Genomic DNA, 22170 nt, shown 5'->3' with positions numbered 1-22170 from the left:
ACTGCCACTCACTGGATGTTTTTTTGTTTTTGGCACCATTCTGAGTAAACTCTAGAGACTGTTGTGTGTGAAAATCCCATGAGATCAGCAGTTACAGAAATACTCAAATCAGCCTGTCTGGCACCAACAATCAAGCCACTGTCGAAATCACTGAGATCAATTCTGATAGTTGATGTGAACATTAACTGAAGATCCTGACCCATATCTGCATGATTTTATGCATTGCACTGCTGCCAAATGATTGGCTGATTAGATAATCATAATAAGTATGAATAAGTAGGTGTACAGGTGTTCCTGATAAAGTGCTCAGTAAGTATACAGTACTGTGCAAAAGTCTTAGGCACATAAGATGTTTCACAAAAGCATTTGTCTTAAGATGGTTATTTATATTTTCAGCTTTAGTGTGTCAATAGGAAATGTAAATGTTAGACTCCCAAACATTACTTTTGCAAATAGAAAAAATTAGAATAGAAGAACAGGGAGCCCTGCAACAGATGTCATGGCTCCCACAAAGCCCCACACTAAACATTGAGTCAGTCTGGGATTACATGAAGAGAGAGAAGCAATTAAGACAGCCTAAATAATTAAAAGAACTGTGGAGAATTCTCCAAGAAGCTTGGAACATCCTATCTGCCAACAACCAAGAAAAACTGTGTCCAGGTGTACCTAGGAGAATTGGTGCTGTTTTAAAAGCAAAGGTGGTCACACTGAATATTGCTTTTGCTTTTTTTATGTTTGGACTGGACTGGACTTTGTATGACATTAAGTGATAAATGAAAACTATGTCATTATTTTTGAAGACATCCTCACTATGCAACATTTTTCACAAGTGCCTAAAACTTTTGCACAGTACTGTATATACTGTATATATGTATATGTAAATTAATGGTGACTATATATATATATATATATATATATATATATATATATATATATATATATATAGATAGATAGATAGATAGATAGATATTTAAATCAGAAGAACATCATTTCAACCAAACAGGCGTTGTTGATTTTTTCAAAATGTGTAATTCAAGAATTTAAATACAGTTAACATCTTGTTAAAAATAATCAAGGCATGTTTTCCATGCAGTGTTTTGCTAATGAACACAGGGAAGAATAATATGTACTGTATACTGTATTTTACTGTTTTCTTGGAGACTTTCATGAACTTTTCTGAGTGATGACGCAAAAGATTAATTTAAAATCAAAGTGCTGAATGGACAGTTTGAACTGATTCACAGAATTTAATTAAATTTACCAACTCTAACAGCCTATTTTCTACTGATATTTAAAATCAGATGGTTATATTATATTATATTATATTATATTATATTATATTATATTATATTATATTATATTATTAAATTAAATTAAATTATTAAATCAGAAAAAAATATCATTACTGTCTCATGCAAGTCATTATGGCAGGATTACAATACTAGTCTGTTGGAAACTTAATGGCTAAATAAAAAGCACATTAAAATCATTGCGATATCCATGGTGCCATTTAATTTTATATAGTCAAAATATCCTTGCAAATATTTGATATATCTCCTAGACCTTTTTAGGACAGCATTTTGAAATACAACTTTGTTTTGGCTTATATTTATCTGACTTGAATATTTAGCCCAATATTACATAAAATCTTAGGTTTTTAAAGCAAATCACATGCGAAATGCAAAATATAGTTAGTGTTAATCCATAGTGGTAAGGTAAATCCAGATAAATTAACATTGTTGCTGTTTGTTGTCAGTTGTCTGGCATTACTTTGTCTTTTTGCCTTTGTTCAGACAGCCAGCAAAATAGATGTTTTTTTTTTTTTGTTTTTTTTTTGCATATTCAACTCAAATCCATTGAGTTGTTTGTGGCCTAAACTAGAGGTAGACCGATATACTGGATTTACGGATTAATCTGTGCCAATAGTTGCTTTTTGGAACTATTGGTTATCGGCAAATATCCATGCCAATAGTTTTTACAATTTTATTATTACAGTATAATAGCAGCATCTAGAATTGAAATAAGAGCATTCACTGACACCTCGTGGGGATTTGTTGGATATAAATCTTTCATTATTGACAATATTCATCCATATTTTTATCCTCACTTCAGTGCATATTTAGTTATTTTGATTAGATAAATCAAGAGTTCTAAATTGAAGCTATAGCATGCAAATAAAAATGCGACTATATAGAAACGTGCCACGCAGCACATACATCGTGTCTTCAATTTTCTTGTGAATAATTAAATCTCACATGGTGATATATAAAATCGGTTATTGGCCTTTCCCCACCACCTTAGTTATCGGTATCGGCAAAAACCACTATCGGTTGATCTCTAGTCTGAACAGCAAAAAAAAACATGTGAAATCTGATTTTCCACAAACCACATCCATAAATGGTTTGAATCCGATAAATCTGCGCTGAATAAAGGTCTAAACGGGGTCTAAAACCTCTTGTGATCAGATCACAGAAACCACATACAAATGTGTTCAAAATCGCATGTGTTCACATCACATTTGAGGTGTAAACACTAATCCGTCCTGTATGCGTCCCGGCAGCAGTGAAGCACCACCCCTCACCTGTCAGTTAACTGCTGCACTAAAACAAGATTTTAAACTTTGCCGTTTACGAGCAGCTTTAAAAGGAAATAACTGTCCGATCGGAAAATGTACAAAAGCTGATACATACAGTACACAATCACAAGAGCCTCACAGATCTTCTTTAGTGTGTCTGATATCAACACAGATGACAAGCACGAACACCTGAAGCTCCTTTAATACAGGTAATCCACTAAAATAACAGATAATTCTGCTAGACATGTTGCGTTTGTGCTCAGATTACATTTCAACCGCATCTGGGAGAAACAGCGTACCGTTTTTTTTATGCTTTCTTTGTCTTTTCTGACTTTGCTGTGCTTTAATATCATGCAGTTACACAATATCCGAACACAATTGATCACAGGAAGCATTTAAACGAATAGGTGTAAACAGCAATGTGTCTCACCTGACCACATGTGATAGAATCACTGAGACGCATCGTAATACCAGTTGAAAACGGGGCCAAAAGAAATTGATAGGCAGAATGTGAGCCTCAATCACCATTCACTTTCATTACATCTTTTTTCCATTCAATGAAAGTGAATGGTGACAGAGGCTATCGGTCCCTAACACTCTGCCTAACATTGCCTTTTGTGTTCCATGGAAAAAAGAAAGTTGTAAGGGTTTGGAACAATATGAGGGTGAGGAAAGGATGACAGAATTTTCATTTTTTGGTGAACTATCCCTTTAAATCATTAGTATGGCAGCCTAGATAGATATACTGGATATTGACTACACCGTCTGAACAAATGGATCCGATTTCATCACTTACAAAATGACAGTCCTAAAGATCAGAAATCAGATTTATGTGCAGTGTGAACAAAGTCTTTGTTGTCTCTAACAATTTTTTCGGATAACTTTCCAGCGACAAGATGCCAGAATCATTGTCGGTCTCTTTTACGAGACGGAAGCAAGGAAGGTGTTTTGCGAGGTAAGTTACTGTCAGTGTATTCAGAAACAATATAACGGAATTCAATTAGATTCCTCTGCTAGCTTGAGTTAACTCACTGGGGCTTAACTGAGATTAATATTTGAATATGATTATTACTTAAGCGCAGATCTTCCAAACATAGTGTCATCTTTGGCAGGTCTTCAAAGAGAAACTCTATGGTAAGAAGTACGTTTGGTTCCTCATCGGCTGGTATGCAGACAACTGGTTTAAGATCAAGGATCCAGCTATTAACTGCACAGTGGAGAATATGACGGAAGCTGTGGAAGGGCATGTCACCACTGAAATCGTCATGCTAAACCCAGAGATTGTCCGTGGCGCCTCCAACCTGGTTAGTGAATCATGATGAGCTCTTACAATATTTCAGGGTTAGACTACTGACTGCAGAGAAAGCTTAGTGTATGTAAAAGTCATGTGACCTATTAAACTGTCATTAAGAACTGCAGACATATGGGGATGGAAGTATCAATCTAGGAATGGAATGATTTTTGCAGTATTTGGGATGAAGTTAGACTTGGGCCAATAAGCATCGTGCCAGAACACCCTAGCAACTGCTTAGCAGTTTTAAGGTCTTTTTTAATTCATATAATTATTGTTGACTTTTTAAATTTTACTTAAAATTGAACTACCATTTAAAGCTTTCTTACCTATCTTAAAGGGATAGTTAACTCAAAAATGAAAATTCTCTCATTTACTCACCCTCGTGCCATCCCAGATGTGTATGACTCTCTTTCTTCTGCTGAACACAAACAAATATTTTTAGAAGAATATTTCAGCTCTGTAGGTCCATACAATGCAACTGAATAGGTGACATAATTGCAAAGCTCCAAAAGCAAATAAATTCAGAATAAAAGTAACCCATAAGACTCCAGTGGTTAAATCTATGTCTTCTGAAGTGATATGATAGGTGTGTGTGAGAAACAGATCAATATTTAAGTCCTTTTTTTTACTATAAATCGCCACTTTCAATTTTACATTCTTCTTCTTCTTATGTTTTAATAATTCACATTCTTCATGCATATCGCCACCTACTGGGCAGAGAGGATAATTTATAGTAAAAAAAGGACTTAAATATTGATCTGTTTCTCACCCACACTTATCATATCGCTTCTGAATACGTGGATTTAACCACTGGAGTCGAATGGATTATTTTATGCTACCTTTATGTGCTTTTTGGACCTTCAAAGTTTTGGACCCTGTTGACCTGCATTGTATGGACCTACAGAGCTGAAATATTCTTCTAAAAATCGTTGTTTGTGTTCGGCAGAAGAAAGAATGTCGTACACATCGGGAATGGCATGAGGGTGAGTAAATGTTTAGAGAATTGTCATTTTTTGGTGAAGTCAAATTATTGAACAAGACATCAGTTTTTTTGACCAATGTCATGATGGGGTCATTAATCCTTCAAAATCAAACACAGACATCCCAAGAGTTCCTGGCCAAGCTGATGTCACGTCTCGGGGGGAAGAACCCAGAAGAAACAGGTGGCTTTCAGGAAGCTCCATTGGCATATGACGCTGTGTGGGCCCTTGCACTAGCACTAAATAAAACTGTGGCCCCTTTGAGGGCCAAAGACTGGGCATTGGAGGACTTCAACTACAACAACAAGGAAATCACTGCTGAGATATACCGAGCCCTCAACACAAGCTCGTTTGAAGGAGTCTCTGTGAGTTGGTGATTAACTTTTTAAAATAACAAAGGAGAAACAGCTGTGAAATAATAATGAGATAAAATACTCCAGACATTCATTTCCCAGATCTGTCAGAACACCTTTTAATTTTTAACTTGCAAAGACACACATCGGTGTCTGATGATCCTATTTTGATAATACTAACAATGAGTTTTAACTGACGTGATTACAGAATGATTCAGCATGTATATTCCGTAAAATTTGCCTTTTTTATTTCAGTTTTCTGTATTTTCATAATATTGTGGTTCAGTATGTATATTTTATAAAGAATGATTTTTTGGATCTGCATGTATCTTGTAGGGTCACGTAGTGTTTGACGCTCAGGGTTCCCGTATGGCTTGGACTCTTATTGAGCAATTGCAAGGTAAATCTTATGTTAAAAGGAAAAAACGTAGTTTTTTTTTTTTTTTTACCTTTAAGTTTTTAACCTTTTCCCTGAAATTCAGGGAGAATAATTAATATTAGTCAAGCCCTGCTGAAAAAAACAAGAAAAAAACAATAGAAATTCTAACAAAACCCTACAAATACCATTATGAAACATCAGCTAATAACTATTAAAGCCATTTCCAAATGTTTTTTTGTTGTGCGTTTTGGGTCATATTCCATTAGGATTTAAAGAAATATTCCAGGATCAGTACAATTTATGCTCAATCGACAGCATATGTGGCATAATATTGATTACCACAAAAAATAATTTTGACTTGTCCTTTTCTTTAAGAAAAGCAAAAATCTGGGTTACAGTGAGGCACTTACAATGGAAGTGAATGGGACCAATCCGTAAACGTTAAAATACTCACTGTTTCAAGAATTTAGCCACAAGACGTAAACATTATGTGTGTTAACATAATTTTAGTGTAATAAAATCACTAACTAACCTTTTCTGTGTGAATTTATAGCCAAGTTTACAACCTCGTTGCCATGATGACATATTGCCGTAAACCCTAAAACAACCTAAAAAACTATGATTTAAACAACTTTACAGCTCAAATAATACACAAGTTTTAATGGAAGAATTAATGTAAGTGCTTTTATAAAATTAAAAGCTTCGCATTTCTGCCTTTAAACCCTCCAAAAATTGGCTCCATTCACTTCCATTGTAAGTGTCTCACTGTAACTTCGATTTTTGCTTTTATTAAAGAAAAGGAGGAACGAGTCGAAATTATTTTTGTGGAAATCAACATTATGCCACAAATGCTATCGATTGAGCTTAACTTGTATAGAACCTGAACTATTCCTTTAATGGTTTGTATTGGTTTCCAGTATTGGTATTGGTCCCTAATTTTATCCACTAGATATAACATGCCATCAACTGAAGCCAACACATTACCAGTAAAGACTCACGGGGACCATTCGATTCCTTAAAAAACAAATACAGTACAATTCCCATTGTAACCATTAAAACTATTAGAATTTCTGATATTGTTTTTTTTTTTTTTTTGTAGCTGGGAGGTTATCAAAGTACACAAGGAAGTATGGAAATTATGTAGTGACCAAAATAATGTAACGTAACAAATCCAAACTAAATATGTACAGTATGTACATGTATATATATTCACTGTATATATACGGTATATATATATTGAGTAGATGTTCCCTGTACTATGTAAATGCTTTGAGTGCTTAGAAAAGCGCTATATAAATATAAGGAATTATTATATGTAGAGACTATTTATCTTTGTCTGCAAAAATAATTTCAAGCATTTAAGCATAAGCCTTTACAGTAGATCAAAAGGTTTTAAGGTCATAAGGAATAATAATATAAATTCAGTCAAGTGTGTCAAAACATTTGACTGGTGGTATATATTTCACATACCAGACAGAAGTATGATGTTTAGAGTCATGAGAAAGATGTCAGTGTGAGAAATGGTTTTATCTTTGTATTCACTTTTCTTTTCTCTGTGGCTTTTGTCCTTTTTCATTTCACATCTTACCTTTTTTTCTCAGGTGGCAGCTACAAGAAGATTGGATACTATGACAGTTCAAAAGGCAACCTGTCGTGGTACGGAAATGACAAATGGATTGGTAAGAGAAACCCGCCGTCTCTTCTCAACCAGACAGCGCTGTCCATTCCTCTTCCATCATCTTTCACAGCCGCACATCGTCCGCTGAGATTGAGGCTTACCAGTATCGATTTCGGTTAGCTTGACAAAGCCCTGTCCCGCTCTATAGTATATCGCTAACAATTAGTTGCCCTTTCTGCTGGCGAAGGCCATACAGGCTCTGGGGAGTGAAGCGGTGCGGTTCACAGCGGCATTGACCTTTGTGCAATTCATCTAATTTCTTGATTGACAAACTGGTATTGATGAAAGCAGTGAATGGCGCAGTGCGAATCAAATAAAAAAGTGTGATAATGCCCTTCGACAAATGGAAAAGTAATTAATTTTTCAGACTGACCAAGGCTTTGTGCAGACAGGTAGCAAAAACATTTTTTTTTATGTATCCCACTCAAATCTGTTTAGTTATTTGTTGCCTGTACTGCAAAAAAACACATGAAATAATCCCCCCCCCCCCCCCCCAAATAACATCCATATGTGGTTTAAAATCCAATTAAAATGGTCAGTCTAAATGGTCAGATCAGATTTCAAGCCGTTTTTTTTCCCCCTCATTCAGGACACAACGTGACTGTAACGCCATACACAAAGCACAGTAGTGTCTACAGCTGTGTATGAATTAATTCATTTACTCACATTGTTTGCATTCAGTATGTACTGAACGGTGAACAAGTGAACGAATGAACAGTTCTGAACACAACATATGCATGAATGTGTGAATAGTTCAGTAAAGTCTCAGAAGCTTATACTGTCTGATGCACCTAATGAGTTAAGCATCACGTTGAGATATCATAAATGGACATGAATTTCCATTTTTTGCATTCTTTTCCACAATGACAACTACTCTCTTGGGGACTGTTCATACTGAACCCATTTTTGCATCCATCTGCGCTAATTTTTAATCGTTTTTCTATGTAAACATGCGCTTGAAAGACATATATGACTGCTGCGGCACATCTCCCTGTTTTTCACCGTCTTGCGCAGGAGTGGCTTGTTTTTTAGACACGTTTTTTAAAAGCGCATCTCGGGACACCTGCATTCTGTTCTATTTATTGTGGTGCGTCTATCTTTTTTTTTGTGCAAGAATGCGTTCGGTCTGAACAGCCCCTTACTGTATGTCTCTTGGTGTCACGTGGACGGTTAAGTCATTACTATGGCGACAAATGTACTGGGTTTCCACACCTTTTGACCTATGGAATTCGATGACTCTTCCAGTCGCTTGTGATTACTTGATAATTATTTTTAAAAGTCGTTTTATAGAGATTGTATTGACAAAGAGCAACTTCTTGCCAGTGAAACAAGCAGAGAATAACTAGAAAAATATATTAGTATATTTTTCAGTAAATCAAGTATATTTATGATAGAAATTTTAATGACTTTTTGATTTATAGGCTTTTAAAATTACAATTTTAAAATTCCCTGATGTTTGCAGGTTTTCCGTGACTGTGGGAACCCTGAATATACAGTATATATACAGTATATTTACTACACTAAACGTCTAAACAAAAAGATCCAATTCCATTACTTGCAAAATGACAGTGCTGACAGTCAATTCTAAGACCACGTCCACACTAACCCATTTAAGTTTGAAAACTGAAAAGTTTCCTTACGTCATCATTTTCCAAAGAATGCAGTAATGGAGAGCGTTTTTGAAACACTCTGTTTTCAGTGGAGGAAAATGCCATTCCAGTGTGGATGAGAGGTGCTAATGAAAACTTATTAGTGTGGACTAAAGATTAGATTTGAAAAACACATCAGAGTTGAATGCACTGTGATCAAAGCAATGAAACACCTTATTCAAGGGTGTAATGTCAGGTGTGATGTTACCTCACCAGAATAGCTTAGAATCTCTTAAAAGTTCACAGTTCTAGCACAACTTGCAACTTTTCCTACATGGATGCCAGAATACAATTCCAGACAATGATTTACAAATGCAAATCACCAAATGGTAACATCCCTGTTACCCTACAAATTTGTTTTCTGCCAAGAAATGGGAATAGAATTGCCACCACCAAAAATCCTGGATCATCTTACCCATGAGATACAGAGCTGATCATTTGCTGGACTTGCCCAGTCCTCTTCAATGAGTCATTCTTGATTTAGTCTCTAATCAAGTCCTCATGCTGTGATCCCATTGAGTGGATTCTTCCAGCATGATGATAACAAAGCAGTGCTGCCCTACATTAGATGAGTAATGACCTCACGCTTCACTATGGTTTGTTTTTTGAATGGTGAAAATCAATGCTGCAGTCAATTTTACAGGAAAAAGTGTGGTAAAAGTCTGTGATTAATAAAGATTTCAGACATTAGCGCTCAGCCAGTATGTACTTTTCAATGTTTGATTGTTGAGTAATTAAATCATAAGTTTGCTATTTTTTGTACTTCTTATTAGACCAGTTAACTTTATTTAATCCGGAGTGACTGTTTGCACCCCGTTGTAAATAGCATCTGCCACAAGGTGCAGCAATTTGCACCTCAGTATTCTGGTGAAACCACAGGAATATATGACAAACTAGATAATATGTGTTGCTGCAGTGCCATGGGGTGTAAATTTGTAGTGTTGTCCTAGCGACCTCAGTTCGAATCCGTCTTTTGTCACACTCTTTTACCATCCGATTTCCTTTTCCACTCTAAATATTTTCTTTAATACTACTTAAAATAATAGATACAAATTTATATAAATGTTGATTTCATTGCTGTGATTTGGTCACAGTGAATGTTGAGGAGTGCAGAGAAGGGTTTGATCTGGAGGCGTGGTCTGTCGTTCTCACGCCTCGGCATCGCTTGTGTGTAGAATGCGTCACTGTATTACTATAGTAATATTGTAGTAACCATGATTTTTGTCAGAAACCATAGTTTTAATGCAATGAACCATGTTGTTACTACAGTAATATGTTGTTAATATAGTAGCCATGGTTAATTTTGAGGTTACTGTAAATTAACAACAAAATACCATGGTGAAACTGGTTACTGGTTATTGAACTGGTTATTGAATCCATGACCTTGCCATTGTTAGCACAATGCTTTACCAGTTAAGTACACTAAACAGGATTTTAGGTATAATTTTTAAAGCTGGCCATTTCCAAAATGCATGCATGGTAAAATGTATGCAGATTTAAATATAAATTACATGAATTAAAGATGAAATATTTAGATTTTTTGTATTTTTTGTATTTATTTTTTTTTACCCTTTAAGCTCTGAATGTGTTTTTAAAGATTTCCTGTTTCAGTGGCATGCCCAAAATTAAAGATCTATAACTCTACAAAAAAAAAAAAAAAAAAAAAAAAAAAACAACAAAAAAACAAAAACAAACAAAGAGTGTCAATTGTTTGGTCTCATTTAAAAAAAAAAAAAAAAAAAAACGTAAAAAATTATATAGATTTTGATAAATTCTGAGACTCTTTACATTATATATTTCAGAATGTAAGTAAGGTAGCTCTGAAAAAGCTTTTGTTTTGTTCCCAATCATGTCACCTGTAACTGTAATTTTTGTGTCGACATAACAAAGCAATCAAAAGTTATACAGTAGCATTACAAAAATAATTTGTCATAGTGTCCAAAAAATTTCTCCAAGTGTCCAAAAGCCTCTCCAAATAAATAAAACCTAGTAATTGTATATAAGAACTAATTTCACGTGCATATACAATAATGACTAAAGGTATGCTCTCTCACCAAAGCATGCAGGCATGAGTAAAGAGATCTCATTCAGTTCCATTCTGTGTCATCTGAGCCATCATTGAGTCTGTGTCATGTACTTGGCACTGCCACCCGGTGCCCACATGTAATTAGAGTGAACGATCCTCTCTGCCCATATTTGGATGACTTCCACCTCTGGTTGCAGCGTATTGTCCTAATACAATATGTTTAGCATTCCATGACGCTGGAAAACGTACTACTTCATTTCCGATGAATTCATCTGATCCAGGAAAGCTAATTGTTTTTAGCCAGATGTGCTGTGTGCACATTGTGCTTCATGTGGATTATCTAATGATCTATGCATCCGATTACATTGTGTGTGGGCTCATTTTAAAGATAATCGATATCACATAAGTAACTGTATGTGATATTTTATTTTCTGCTTATATTTCGTGAAGTTATAAATGAAAATGCAGCTTATAAGCAACACCTGTTTACATGTAACTTGGATGTCAAAGACATATACTTAGCTATTACTCACTATATTTTTGTCTGTGAGTACAACAAATCAGATGGTTGTATTATAATCTTTGAGAGCTTTCCAACGACATATGACAGATGACTATTTGATCAGTTCAATATGTTTACTGATTACAATAAAATTATTAATAAATGATAAAAACGGAACACTTCTGATTTGTCTGCAAATTTCAAAGCACTTGTTCAGTTTTGGTCGTAATGCCTACATGCATTGTAAGCTTCTAAGCCAGCAGGCCAATTCGAACTTAAAGGGTTAAAAAGTGAAATTGTATGATTAATGCAATCAGTGGATCACTTAATATGGTCAATATAGGGTTGGTTCTTATTATAAAATTGACGTATTTTGTATAATAAGAATATATTTAGTCTTTTTTCCATTTTATGTAAATAATACGCCTTAGTCTGAATAATTTACGGAAATTTTGCTTCTCAAGTGAATTCATCTTGTTTTATGAATGTTTAGTTATTTTTAATGAAAAACAAGACATCACTTTGCTATCTAATAAAAGGCAAAAAAATCCCGAAAAGCATTTGACAACAAATAAAACAGGCCCTAAAGGTTTATTTACATTTCACTCAATAGTTCTATAATTATTTTGTAACTCCTGTTGCAAATTCACTTTTTTCCCCACAGCCAATCACAGCTATTTTCAGAAAATGTGAATTCTGAGTTATGACCTATTTAGTCACTGCATCCTCTCTCCCCCGTGGAGAAAATGCAGAGCATAGAGCATGTGACATTGCTTGCCATTTTCTCCCCTTGATAATAGCAAAAAAAGCAAATGTTCTTCTTAAATAACCCAGAACCTCCTTGGGACCTTTGGGTTCTCAGTGGAAAGAATAGTTTAGAATTGATACAGCTTTTGGGGTGAGATTCTCAAGCAACTGTGCTTTTTAAAATAATTTTTATTCAAATGAAAATGTGGCCTTTAAAGCAAATAAAGAATAAAACCTGGGGTCATAACTCATGACTCATAACTCGTGTTCTTATGCCTGTTTGAACCATACTGTATGACAATGCCCTTACTTTTTACCCATCTCTTCGTAGCTCCTGACAACCACTTGAGCATGACTTTCTCTTCCAAATTGCTGTGGAAACTGTTGTTAAGCCAAGTCTCCATAGCAACACCCTGTCCTGATTCTTAGATCACATTTACTGTGAGAATGCATCAGGACACAGCTTAATAAACTCTTTCTCTCTTACACACATGCATTTTTTTTCTCACAGCATCACTGCCAAATCGCAGTAGCAAATGTCGGCCGTCACTCCTGACCCGTCACTGTTCTGACATTTTGAAACGTATCAACAAACACATTGTGTCACTTGAATCTGAGGGCCAGCTGTCTCTCACGGACACATGTCCCTCACAGTCAGCTTTCAATAATGACCTGGCTGTCCCTGACAGACACACCAGCTCCACCAACACATTCTTGCCCTTATTTCAGAAAGCATGAAGAAGATTTTAGCCAGTAGTGATTTCTTTGTAACAATTTTTTCTCAGTCTTCTCAGTCGCTGTCATTTTTATTGTCTGTTTCATAAAGCTTAACATCAACTGGGCAACTGTCAAAACTGCTATTATTCTTCTCATAGGAATCTTGTTTTTGGTCATAACTATAGTAATAAGCAGATTGGACTGATCAGCAAACCGCACAAAAAAAGTATTTTTGTCTTATTTTCCAGTAAAATATTGAAATATCCTTAAAACATCCTTAATTTAATTGATAAGAAAAATTCCATAAGGTGTTTAAAACTTGTTTTCAGAGCCTCACTAAATGCCTTATATTTAGTAAGGTTTAAACTTAAACACATTATTTGTCAAGATGTTTAGAGCTTTGCTTTTAGGAAAACAAGACAAAAATAGTGATTAAGTGAATTATTTTTTGCAGTGAGGTGTACATTCATAATTTGGTGTTTCTTCAGCTCTAGGCACTTGTCCCAGGGGTTGATTTTTATTAAAATGAACATATTTCAGCTTTTTTCTTTTTGTTTTATGAATGCCACAATTTACTTGGAAATGTTTAACCATGCCTTCTTCATGTATTTTGGTACTTTTAGAATGCCCTTTATGTATAGATTTGACTATTTTAGCCTTTTCTAAGACTTTCAATATCAAACTATTAAAATCAGTTAAAAATATATTCATTATTGCATGATTAAAACTAGGGACGTACCGATATGGACATTTTGGCCAATACGATAACTGATTGAAACGAGGTTCTTAAGATGGGCAAGGAGGAGATGGGATCCAGCTGAACAGTCAACGTAAAACTTTAATAGCAAATTGAACTCAAACATAAACTGCAAAACAAACAAAGACGCACACACACAGCTTTGTGAGTCTCTCTCTCTCTCCCCCCTAACTGGCGTCTCCAGCTCGTCCTTATCCCCCTCCCAGCTGATTAGGACGATTCAGCACCGGGCGTGCATCCTCACGGCCCGGCCACGACCTCCTCCTCGTCACACCGATTGTTCGTTATATTTGGAGGCCGATAGCCGATATATTGCCAACAATTCTGTGTGCCTGATTACAAACATGTAAAGTTTATGATTGCTTTCATTTAAAAACAACATCAAATGCAGAAAATAAGGAACCTGCAAGGAAACATCTAAATCTTTCATTTCCCATAATCATTTACCAAAGGTAGCCTACTTTGAACCAGTTAAATATAGGAATTTTACATTCCTATGGCCAACTTTTTTTTATTTAAAGTCTATCGACTCTGCCTTGATTAATTTATAATGAATTTAATGAGTGAGCTACTTTTATAAATACAGTGCATTGCACTTAATTCAGACTTGTCAAAAGACCACAATAAGGAATGCAAAGAAGTCTCAAACTCACTTTCAGCATGATAATGTGCTTTAACATAAAATAAGAATAAAGAAACAAAATGCATTTGTTGCATGGATAAGTAAAATGGAGTGCTTACTCAGATCCAGTATGATCTTTTTAAGCAAAGTCTGCTGCGTGCTAGGGATGGGCGATACCACTTATTTTCTTTTCGATCCGATACCAAGTACTTTTAGGCCAATACTGCCGATCTCGATACCAATACTGAATTGAATTTATACCAATTTTTTGGGATAATATGAGTTTTTATTTATTATTACTTACATTTGTTTTATATATTTATGGGCCTAAACAGAAAATTATTAGGCTGCTTTGTTTACCCTTTAAAAATGAGTTAGTATAAGCCACATATAAAACCTTAAAAATTATCTATAGATATTATTATACTGTATGGTTACTATTATTAAAACCAAGTTACCATATGGATACTACAGTAATGCTGTAGTAAAACTATGGTTTATTGTATCAAAACCAAAAAGAAAGAAAGAAAAAAAAACATGGTTACTACAGTCGTGGTTACTAGTCATGGTTAATACAATATTACTACATTAAATCCATGGTAAGTTTTCATAAGGGTATCATTTGTTAACGAGGATTACAGATCATTATCAATGTTTGAACGACTCTGAATTTAAATAAACCTGTAAAAATGGTCACACAAGACCATTATAATACATGTCACGTCTAGGTTTGTCATTACTTAGTGTGAATAACTCCAGATGCTGTTTTTCTGTCATTACCTCTGGAAAGAACTGCTCCCTCTTTGAACGAGCGCTGTGACTGAAAGGGTGGGCGCTGTCTGCTGGTGTATTTTAGCATTTCTGCACGTCAAGATGAGTGGAAGAAAAAATTGTTCCGGTGCCATGCAACTATTTGCTAATATAATTATTTTTTTTCCACTTCGAAGCTTATGAGATGCATTAATATTCATGTAATCTAAATAATAAGATCACTTGTTAAAAAAAATAAATTAAGAATCAATATTTTTATGTGAGGATCGATATTCTTGATACCACATCGGTATCGGAAGTATCAATACTAAAGAGGAGAAATGGCCTTGTCAGTATATTTGTGCATTGGCTTTGCAGAACTAGCATATTTTACGTGGTTCATCTTTCAGCCTGTGCACTGCTATTTTTACCACTTTGATCTTTAGTCATGTAAACCAAATGTCTTATTTACTAGTCATTTTCTAGCCTCTTCCAAATGTCTGCATACCAGATGTCATCATTAAAAATCCCCCACATATAAAAAATGGTTCCCAGTAGCAACATTTCCATGCATTGTTAGAGAAGAAAACCGAAGTGTTTAGATCCAAATATTTGCTCACATTTTCTAATGAAGGTTGCATGACCAAAACATTGCTGTTTCAATAAATATTGGATTTCTTGCAAGCTACGGCAGTGTGCTGGATTGTTTCTTCTTCTCTCTTCTAATGTGCAAGCCCATATGGAATCGGCTCCCACAGAACTGAACAGAAAGCTTTGCATTTATCTGTAGAATTAGAATGCTGTCATTCATTAAATCTGTTCCACAAAATTCTGTAGGTTTTCTCTAAACGAAATGCAGGAAATGTGGAAAACAAAGTCTAAGTATTCTGTCTGGACCTGCTATTGTGTGAGCATTGTGAGCTCCTTACACTTTCAGACCAGATACTTGTCATGTCAAACCAATCCAGTAGCCTCATTTTACTGAAAATTGTCTGTCAAAAAAATTGTCATTAGGATTCTATACTTGCCATGTGGTTCTGAGGTCTGACAGCACATTTGCAGCTAATTACTCTCAGAACTGAGTTGAAATAACTCTGTTGCTCTTCAAGCTGTCATTTTTTTTTACTCTCTTTTTTTGCATATGTTCATGTGTCTGATGTCACTGTGCTGTGATCTTTACACTTTGATCTGCCATTCTGCTCTGTCTGCATTCCTCATATCTTCACCTCGGGTCTCTTTTGGTTCCTTGGATATCTCCCGACTGATTTCTCTCCTCTCAACAGGCCTCGGCCCTCCGGCAGACCAGACCAAGGTTATTGAAGAGTTCCGTTATCTTTCCCAGAAGCTCTTTGTGTCTGTGTCTGTCTTTGCCGGTCTGGGAATACTTCTAGGCATAGTTTGCCTTTCCTTCAACATATATAACAGCAGTGTGAGGTCAGTATCCTGTGTTTTAAAAAGGATTCCAAATGCAATTACAGTATGTTGTAACAGTATGAAATCTTACAATTAAATGTTATGATAATTGTCTTTAGTTCTGTAAAGTGCATTGTCATGGTATAAGAAAGCCCTGTAGGAAGTTCCTGCCCATTTAAAAAAAAAAAAATCACATTTTATAGCCTCTCACCTCTAATAAGCATCAAGTATCGGGAGCTTTTAATTGTGAATATGTTCATCTTTGCATTTTAAAGGGGTCGCACGATACATAAAATAAATAAAATTATTATTTTTTTAATTTTAAATTACGATGGCGTTTTAGTGCCATGTCCAAAAAATAATGACACGCTGGTTAATATTGTGATTTTTTCTCTCAAAATATTTCTATTTTATTCTCATAATGCTATGACTTTATTCTCTTAATTTGGACATTATTCCCAAAATGTTATGATTTTATTCTCAAAATATTATGACTTAATCTCAAAATGCTACGACTTTATTTTTGACTTTTTCAAAGTATTACGACTTTATTCTCAAAAAATATAACTAATCTCATAATGCTATGATTTTATTCTCAAAATCTTTACTATTCTCAATATATTATGACTTTATTCTCATAATTGTTTCTCTCAAAATATTACAACTTTAATCTCATAATGCTAAAATTGTATTCTCGTAACTGACTTTATTATCAAAATATTATGACTTTATTCTCGTAATTTTGAAATTTTGACTTTATTCTCAAAATGTTACAATTTTAATCTCATAATGCTACAACTTTATTCTCTTAATTTTATTGTTTTCTCTAAATATTATGACGCTAATCTCATAATGCTACGATTTTATTCTCGTAATTTATATTTTTTTCTCTAAATGTTACAACTTTAATCTCGTAATTTTTACTTTATTCTCAAAATTTTTACTTCAAACTCATAATGCTATGACATTATTCTCATAATTTTGACTTTATTTTTCAAAATATTACAACTATATTCTCATAATTTTAATTTGATTTTGAAAATATTATGACTTTAATCTCATAATGCTACAATTTTATTCTTGTAATTTTGTTTTTTTCTCTAAATATTACGACTTTAATATCATAATGCTACGACTTTATTCACATAATTTTGACTTTATTCTCAAAATATTACGATTTTAATCTCATAATGCTACAACTTTATTCTCATAATTTTTATTTTAAAGTCAAAATTACGAGAATAAAATTATATTTTAAGAATAAATCGTGAGGAAAGTAACATCGAAGTGATGTGGTGGACAACAGCAAAGTGGAGCGTCTGGGTCTTTACATACAGTAAACACCACTAACCAGGGAGATAACATTGACTCTGCAACTTTGTTGTCAAATTAGCCGAGCTAAACTTGTGAGACATTTTTGCGAGCTCTCTGTTCATGAATGAGGTGTGCATTAGCAGGAGTTTTCAATGTGGCCGCCTGTCAAGGGAGGCATGAGATACAGGCTTATACTCAAGTGAAGCAGAAAATAATTGGAACTGCTGTGAATTATATAGTATAAAACAAATAAAGAAAGAATACATAAAATATAAAGTTTTTTTTTCAAAGCATATAAAACAAGAAAAAACATTTTGTTCAAGATATATTCTCTGAGAACAAGTTTTAAAATCTTGCACACTTTTGCTTCTCAAGTAAATTGAATCTTGTTTTTTAAATGTTAACATATTTTTACTGGAAAATAAGATAAGAATACGTATGTTTAAGTATGTTTTTGGTAGTATAAATGCACCCGGTATGGATTAAAGAGTCCGCGTACCTTCATTGTGATATGTAAGGAATTTTATAATGGAATTAGCCGCATTTGACCACCATTATAAGAAAGATAAATTACAAATAATTAGACTATTTGTCTGAATAAAGTTCTCCATCATTAAAATGTAATGCAACGACTCGTTGTATCCGATCACAATTTCTATTGTAAGGAATTAGCTTTAATAAGTGAATTATGATTCATTCACTTATTGGAGTAAAACTATTCTCATGGCTTATTGAAAATAATATCACAAATATGTTTAGATATGGTTCGAGCTTCAGAGCGCAGATCTTTTAAAAATCAAATGACGAGATGATTTATCAAAATATACCACAGTCAATTCATCTTTGAATACAAACTTTGACTTTATTGCTTATCTACAACATAAAACTAACTAACACATATACAAACATGAAGAACAGGTTGTGAGTGAACTGTAACAGAGTAACTTGATTTGAAATGATCTGTACAGAGAAACTGAACTTCATGGAGTCTACAGACAATGCCTCGAGAACCATTGATACTTAATTCAGTCTAACTCGATTTGCAATCGGGTAACTCAAATTATATTAGAGAGACACCAGTACTTTCAGCAAAGTCTGGAGATGTACTTGCGTTTCCTTGCATTGCTTTGGTTCTTTGGCTCTTTGTAGAAAGTTCTGGTTGTTCCGTCGATGTTTTAGGCCTCTGTTAAGATCGTGGATGTCGGGTTGTTGCTGGAATGATGAAGTGGGCTTTGAAGCGAGGCCTTCCGCCAGGAAGACTCACGACTCCCATCACGTGTGTGAGTCGTAGAGCAGAGAGTGAGAAGAGTTTCCTTGGAACTTCGCATTCTGAGATTTCTTGGACTCTACATTGTACGGAACTTGAGGGCCGCCAGAGAAGGTTAAAGCCATGAGGGCAAGAGTGCGGAGGAAGAGAGTGTTTGTCCAAAGCGGGGATTTTTTTGTACTGTTGAGATTGGCCGCACCCCAAAGGTGTCCTGAGCCAATCAGAAATGTCTTCTGCGGGGTCACATGGTCGTTTCTGTCCCTCCTTCTGAAGGTGATTGATGAGCCTTTGTTTGTAAAGACTCCCGTTTCCCACTCAAAAAGTTCATGTTTTAATCATACATTTTACATATCTCGGATACAACTGAATATATCAAAAATTAATTAACATTAACATTCCTAAAATGCACAAAGAATCTCAACAATAGCAAACATGATGTGCTTTATCATGAATGGTTAACATTCTTAGTAAAATGGCGTGAATAAAACAAGATTATAATCATCAATTTGTCAGTTATAAGTGGTTACAAATCACTATGCATATTTTAAAGGTTACTTCAAGCTACAATCATTTGTGTAAGATCAAATTTTACTATCAAAAATAGACTGTGCGTTGTGCAGTGTAGAAACAATACAATGAAGTCTTCTAATAGCGTTATAACCCATAATACATGTATTTGCATTGTTAAAACCCAAGAAAAGTTAGTTTTGGATTTGAGAAGAGTTCAAAGGGATCCTTTCAAAGACAGTTTTCAAGCCTCATGCTCCCTTATTGGCTTAATTTTGTTATTACATTTTTACATTTACATTTTATGCATTTGGCAGATGCTTTTATCCAAAGCGACTTATAGTGCCCTTATTACAGGGACAATCCCCCTGGAGCAACCTGGAGTTAAGTGCTTTGCTCAAGGACACAATGGTGGTGGCTGTGGGGATCGAACCAACAACCTTCTGCTTACTAGTTCAGTGCTTTAGTCCACTATGCCACCACCACTTATTAACCATTTTTATTGATTCCATTTATAAAACAAACACACAGCATAAAATACGGAATCAAATCTTATTGGCCTAATTTAAGTGTAGCAATCTGTTTATATCGAAGGACAAAAGGAGAGTGTCTTAGATTGCATGGCATGGGGGGTTTCTTCAGAAGAGTAGTCTTCAAGTCATGTGAATAATTATTAACATGAGTGTTTCAGGTATGTGCTATCTGGACAAGTCTCCTTTGTTCCTTTTATTGGCCAGATGTGGGTCATCTCAGACTCCTTGGCACCAGCAGAGCAGAGTCTTTAATTTATGATGTTGAGGAATGTTGTGTTAAAAGCTTGGGTTTTCCTGGACCCCCTCCCTTGTTTTGTGACAGTTACATTTTAGACAGATGTAACAAACTTCTCATTTAGCTGGGCCATCCCAGACTTTAGGGTGCCATTTTGGCAGTCTCTTAGTTTTATGGCTTTGAGGAATTTCCAGTGTGGACTAATAATTTTTCTTCCTTCAGTCACTACACAAACTCTTTTATTTCAGAAAGTTGAAGAAAAATTTAATTTTTCATCAACCTTTAAATGCTCCCATGGCAGTTACAAAACAGTATTTTAGCCCAGCAGAACAAATTTTGAAGCACTTTTTGCATGAAGGTAATATACCGGTGATGTAACTGAACATTCAGTTCCAGTCCATTCTAACCCCATGAACAGGTACATTCAGAACTCTCAGCCCTATCTGAACAACATGACTGCAGTGGGTTGTGTGCTGGCGCTGGCTGCTGTCTTTCCCCTGGGCATCGATGGTCTCCATATCCATAGATCACAATTCCCTGTTGTGTGCCAGGTAGCATTTATTGCTGTTTCCTCTCATTTTCTCTCTTCCTTTGCTCCCATTCGGCCATGACCTTTGTGCACCTTAGATGATTTGTTGTAACTGCAGTAATAAAATGGCTGCTCTGCACCTGAGCTCTCAAATGTACTCTCTTTCTCTCTGGTTCTCTCAGTTTCGCCTGTGGCTACTTGGTCTTGGCTTCAGTTTAGCCTATGGCAGCATGTTCACCAAGATCTGGTGGGTTCACACTGTCTTCACCAAGAAAGATGAGAAGAAAGAGAAAAGGAAGGTAAATTATTTTAGAATGGGTAAATGTATGTGTGCATTTGCATTTAAAGCTAAAGTTCACCCAGAAATAATGACCCTCATGTCGTTTAAAACCCCTGTGACTTTTTCAGTACTTTTTTTTTTCTCCCCAATGTTGAATGCCCAATTCCCAATGCGCTCTAAGTCTTCGTGGTGACGTAGTGACCCGCCTCAACCCGGGTGGCGAAGGACGAATCTCAGTTGCCTCTGCGTCTGAGACCATCAATCCGCGCATCTTATCACGTGGCTTGTTGTGCACGTTACAGCGGAGATGTAGCGTGTGTGGAGGCCCACGCTATTCTCCGCGGCATCCACGCACAGCTCACCACGCGCCCCACCGAGAGCGAGAACCACACATTATAGCGACCACGAGGAGGTTAACCCAATGTGACTCTACCCACCCTAGCAACCAGGACAATTGGTTGCTTAGGAAGCCTGACTGGAGTCACTCAGCACACCTTAGTATTTTAGAGAAATGTTAATGCGTTAAGTGATATTAAATAAATATGTTTATTACCGTTTTAATATCTAGCTGTGTTTTCAATTTCAGTTGAACTGAATTAAAAAAAAAAAATGTATATAATGGGTATCAAAAACTAAACCTACAATTAATTTGAGGTCTTTTTTATTTTAGTTAGTTTTGGATTCATGAAAATGTATTTTAGTTTAGTTTCAGTTTTTGCAATTATGTTTTCTTCTTTTTAAGCTAACAAAAATGTCTTATTTCATTTTTGTTTTTGTAAACGATAGTAACACTACCTCTCTCTCTCTCTCTCTCTCTCTCTCTCTCTCTCTCTCTCTCTCTCTCTCTCTCACTCTCTCTCTATCTATCTCTCTAAAATTCTAGCTCTGAGAAGTTCTAACACAAACACACACACTGACATCGTACAGGCACACTATTAGCATTGCGACGCATGTTGCTCTGATCCCATGTCCTAAAGCAGCAAGACACGGCATTAGGGAAACCCTAAGACCTCATCAAAAGATGACCAGATTACCCCAACTATGGACTATCTATGAATATGGA

At 35.3% G+C, this 22170-nt stretch overlaps 1 protein-coding gene across 5 annotated transcripts in view; it reads left to right on the top strand.

Annotated features, from left to right (window-relative positions):
• The window catches only part of LOC127421982 (gamma-aminobutyric acid type B receptor subunit 1-like), a 71225-nt gene that overhangs the window by 33203 nt on the left and 15852 nt on the right, over positions 1-22170 (top strand). For all 5 annotated transcript variants that reach the window (XM_051665261.1, XM_051665260.1, XM_051665259.1 and 2 more), the window contains 8 exons: positions 3465-3530; positions 3688-3879; positions 4969-5214; positions 5539-5602; positions 7183-7260; positions 16313-16463; positions 20717-20849; positions 21010-21126. In XM_051665261.1, the coding sequence (XP_051521221.1) occupies positions 3465-3530; positions 3688-3879; positions 4969-5214; positions 5539-5602; positions 7183-7260; positions 16313-16463; positions 20717-20849; positions 21010-21126 (1047 nt within the window). The remainder of the gene's footprint in view (positions 1-3464; positions 3531-3687; positions 3880-4968; positions 5215-5538; positions 5603-7182; positions 7261-16312; positions 16464-20716; positions 20850-21009; positions 21127-22170) is intronic.

The sequence above is a fragment of the Myxocyprinus asiaticus genome, chromosome 31, assembly GCF_019703515.2.
Source record: "Myxocyprinus asiaticus isolate MX2 ecotype Aquarium Trade chromosome 31, UBuf_Myxa_2, whole genome shotgun sequence".
In the NCBI taxonomy this organism is placed as follows: domain Eukaryota; kingdom Metazoa; phylum Chordata; class Actinopteri; order Cypriniformes; family Catostomidae; genus Myxocyprinus; species Myxocyprinus asiaticus.
This window is presented reverse-complemented; position numbering and strand designations above follow the sequence as displayed.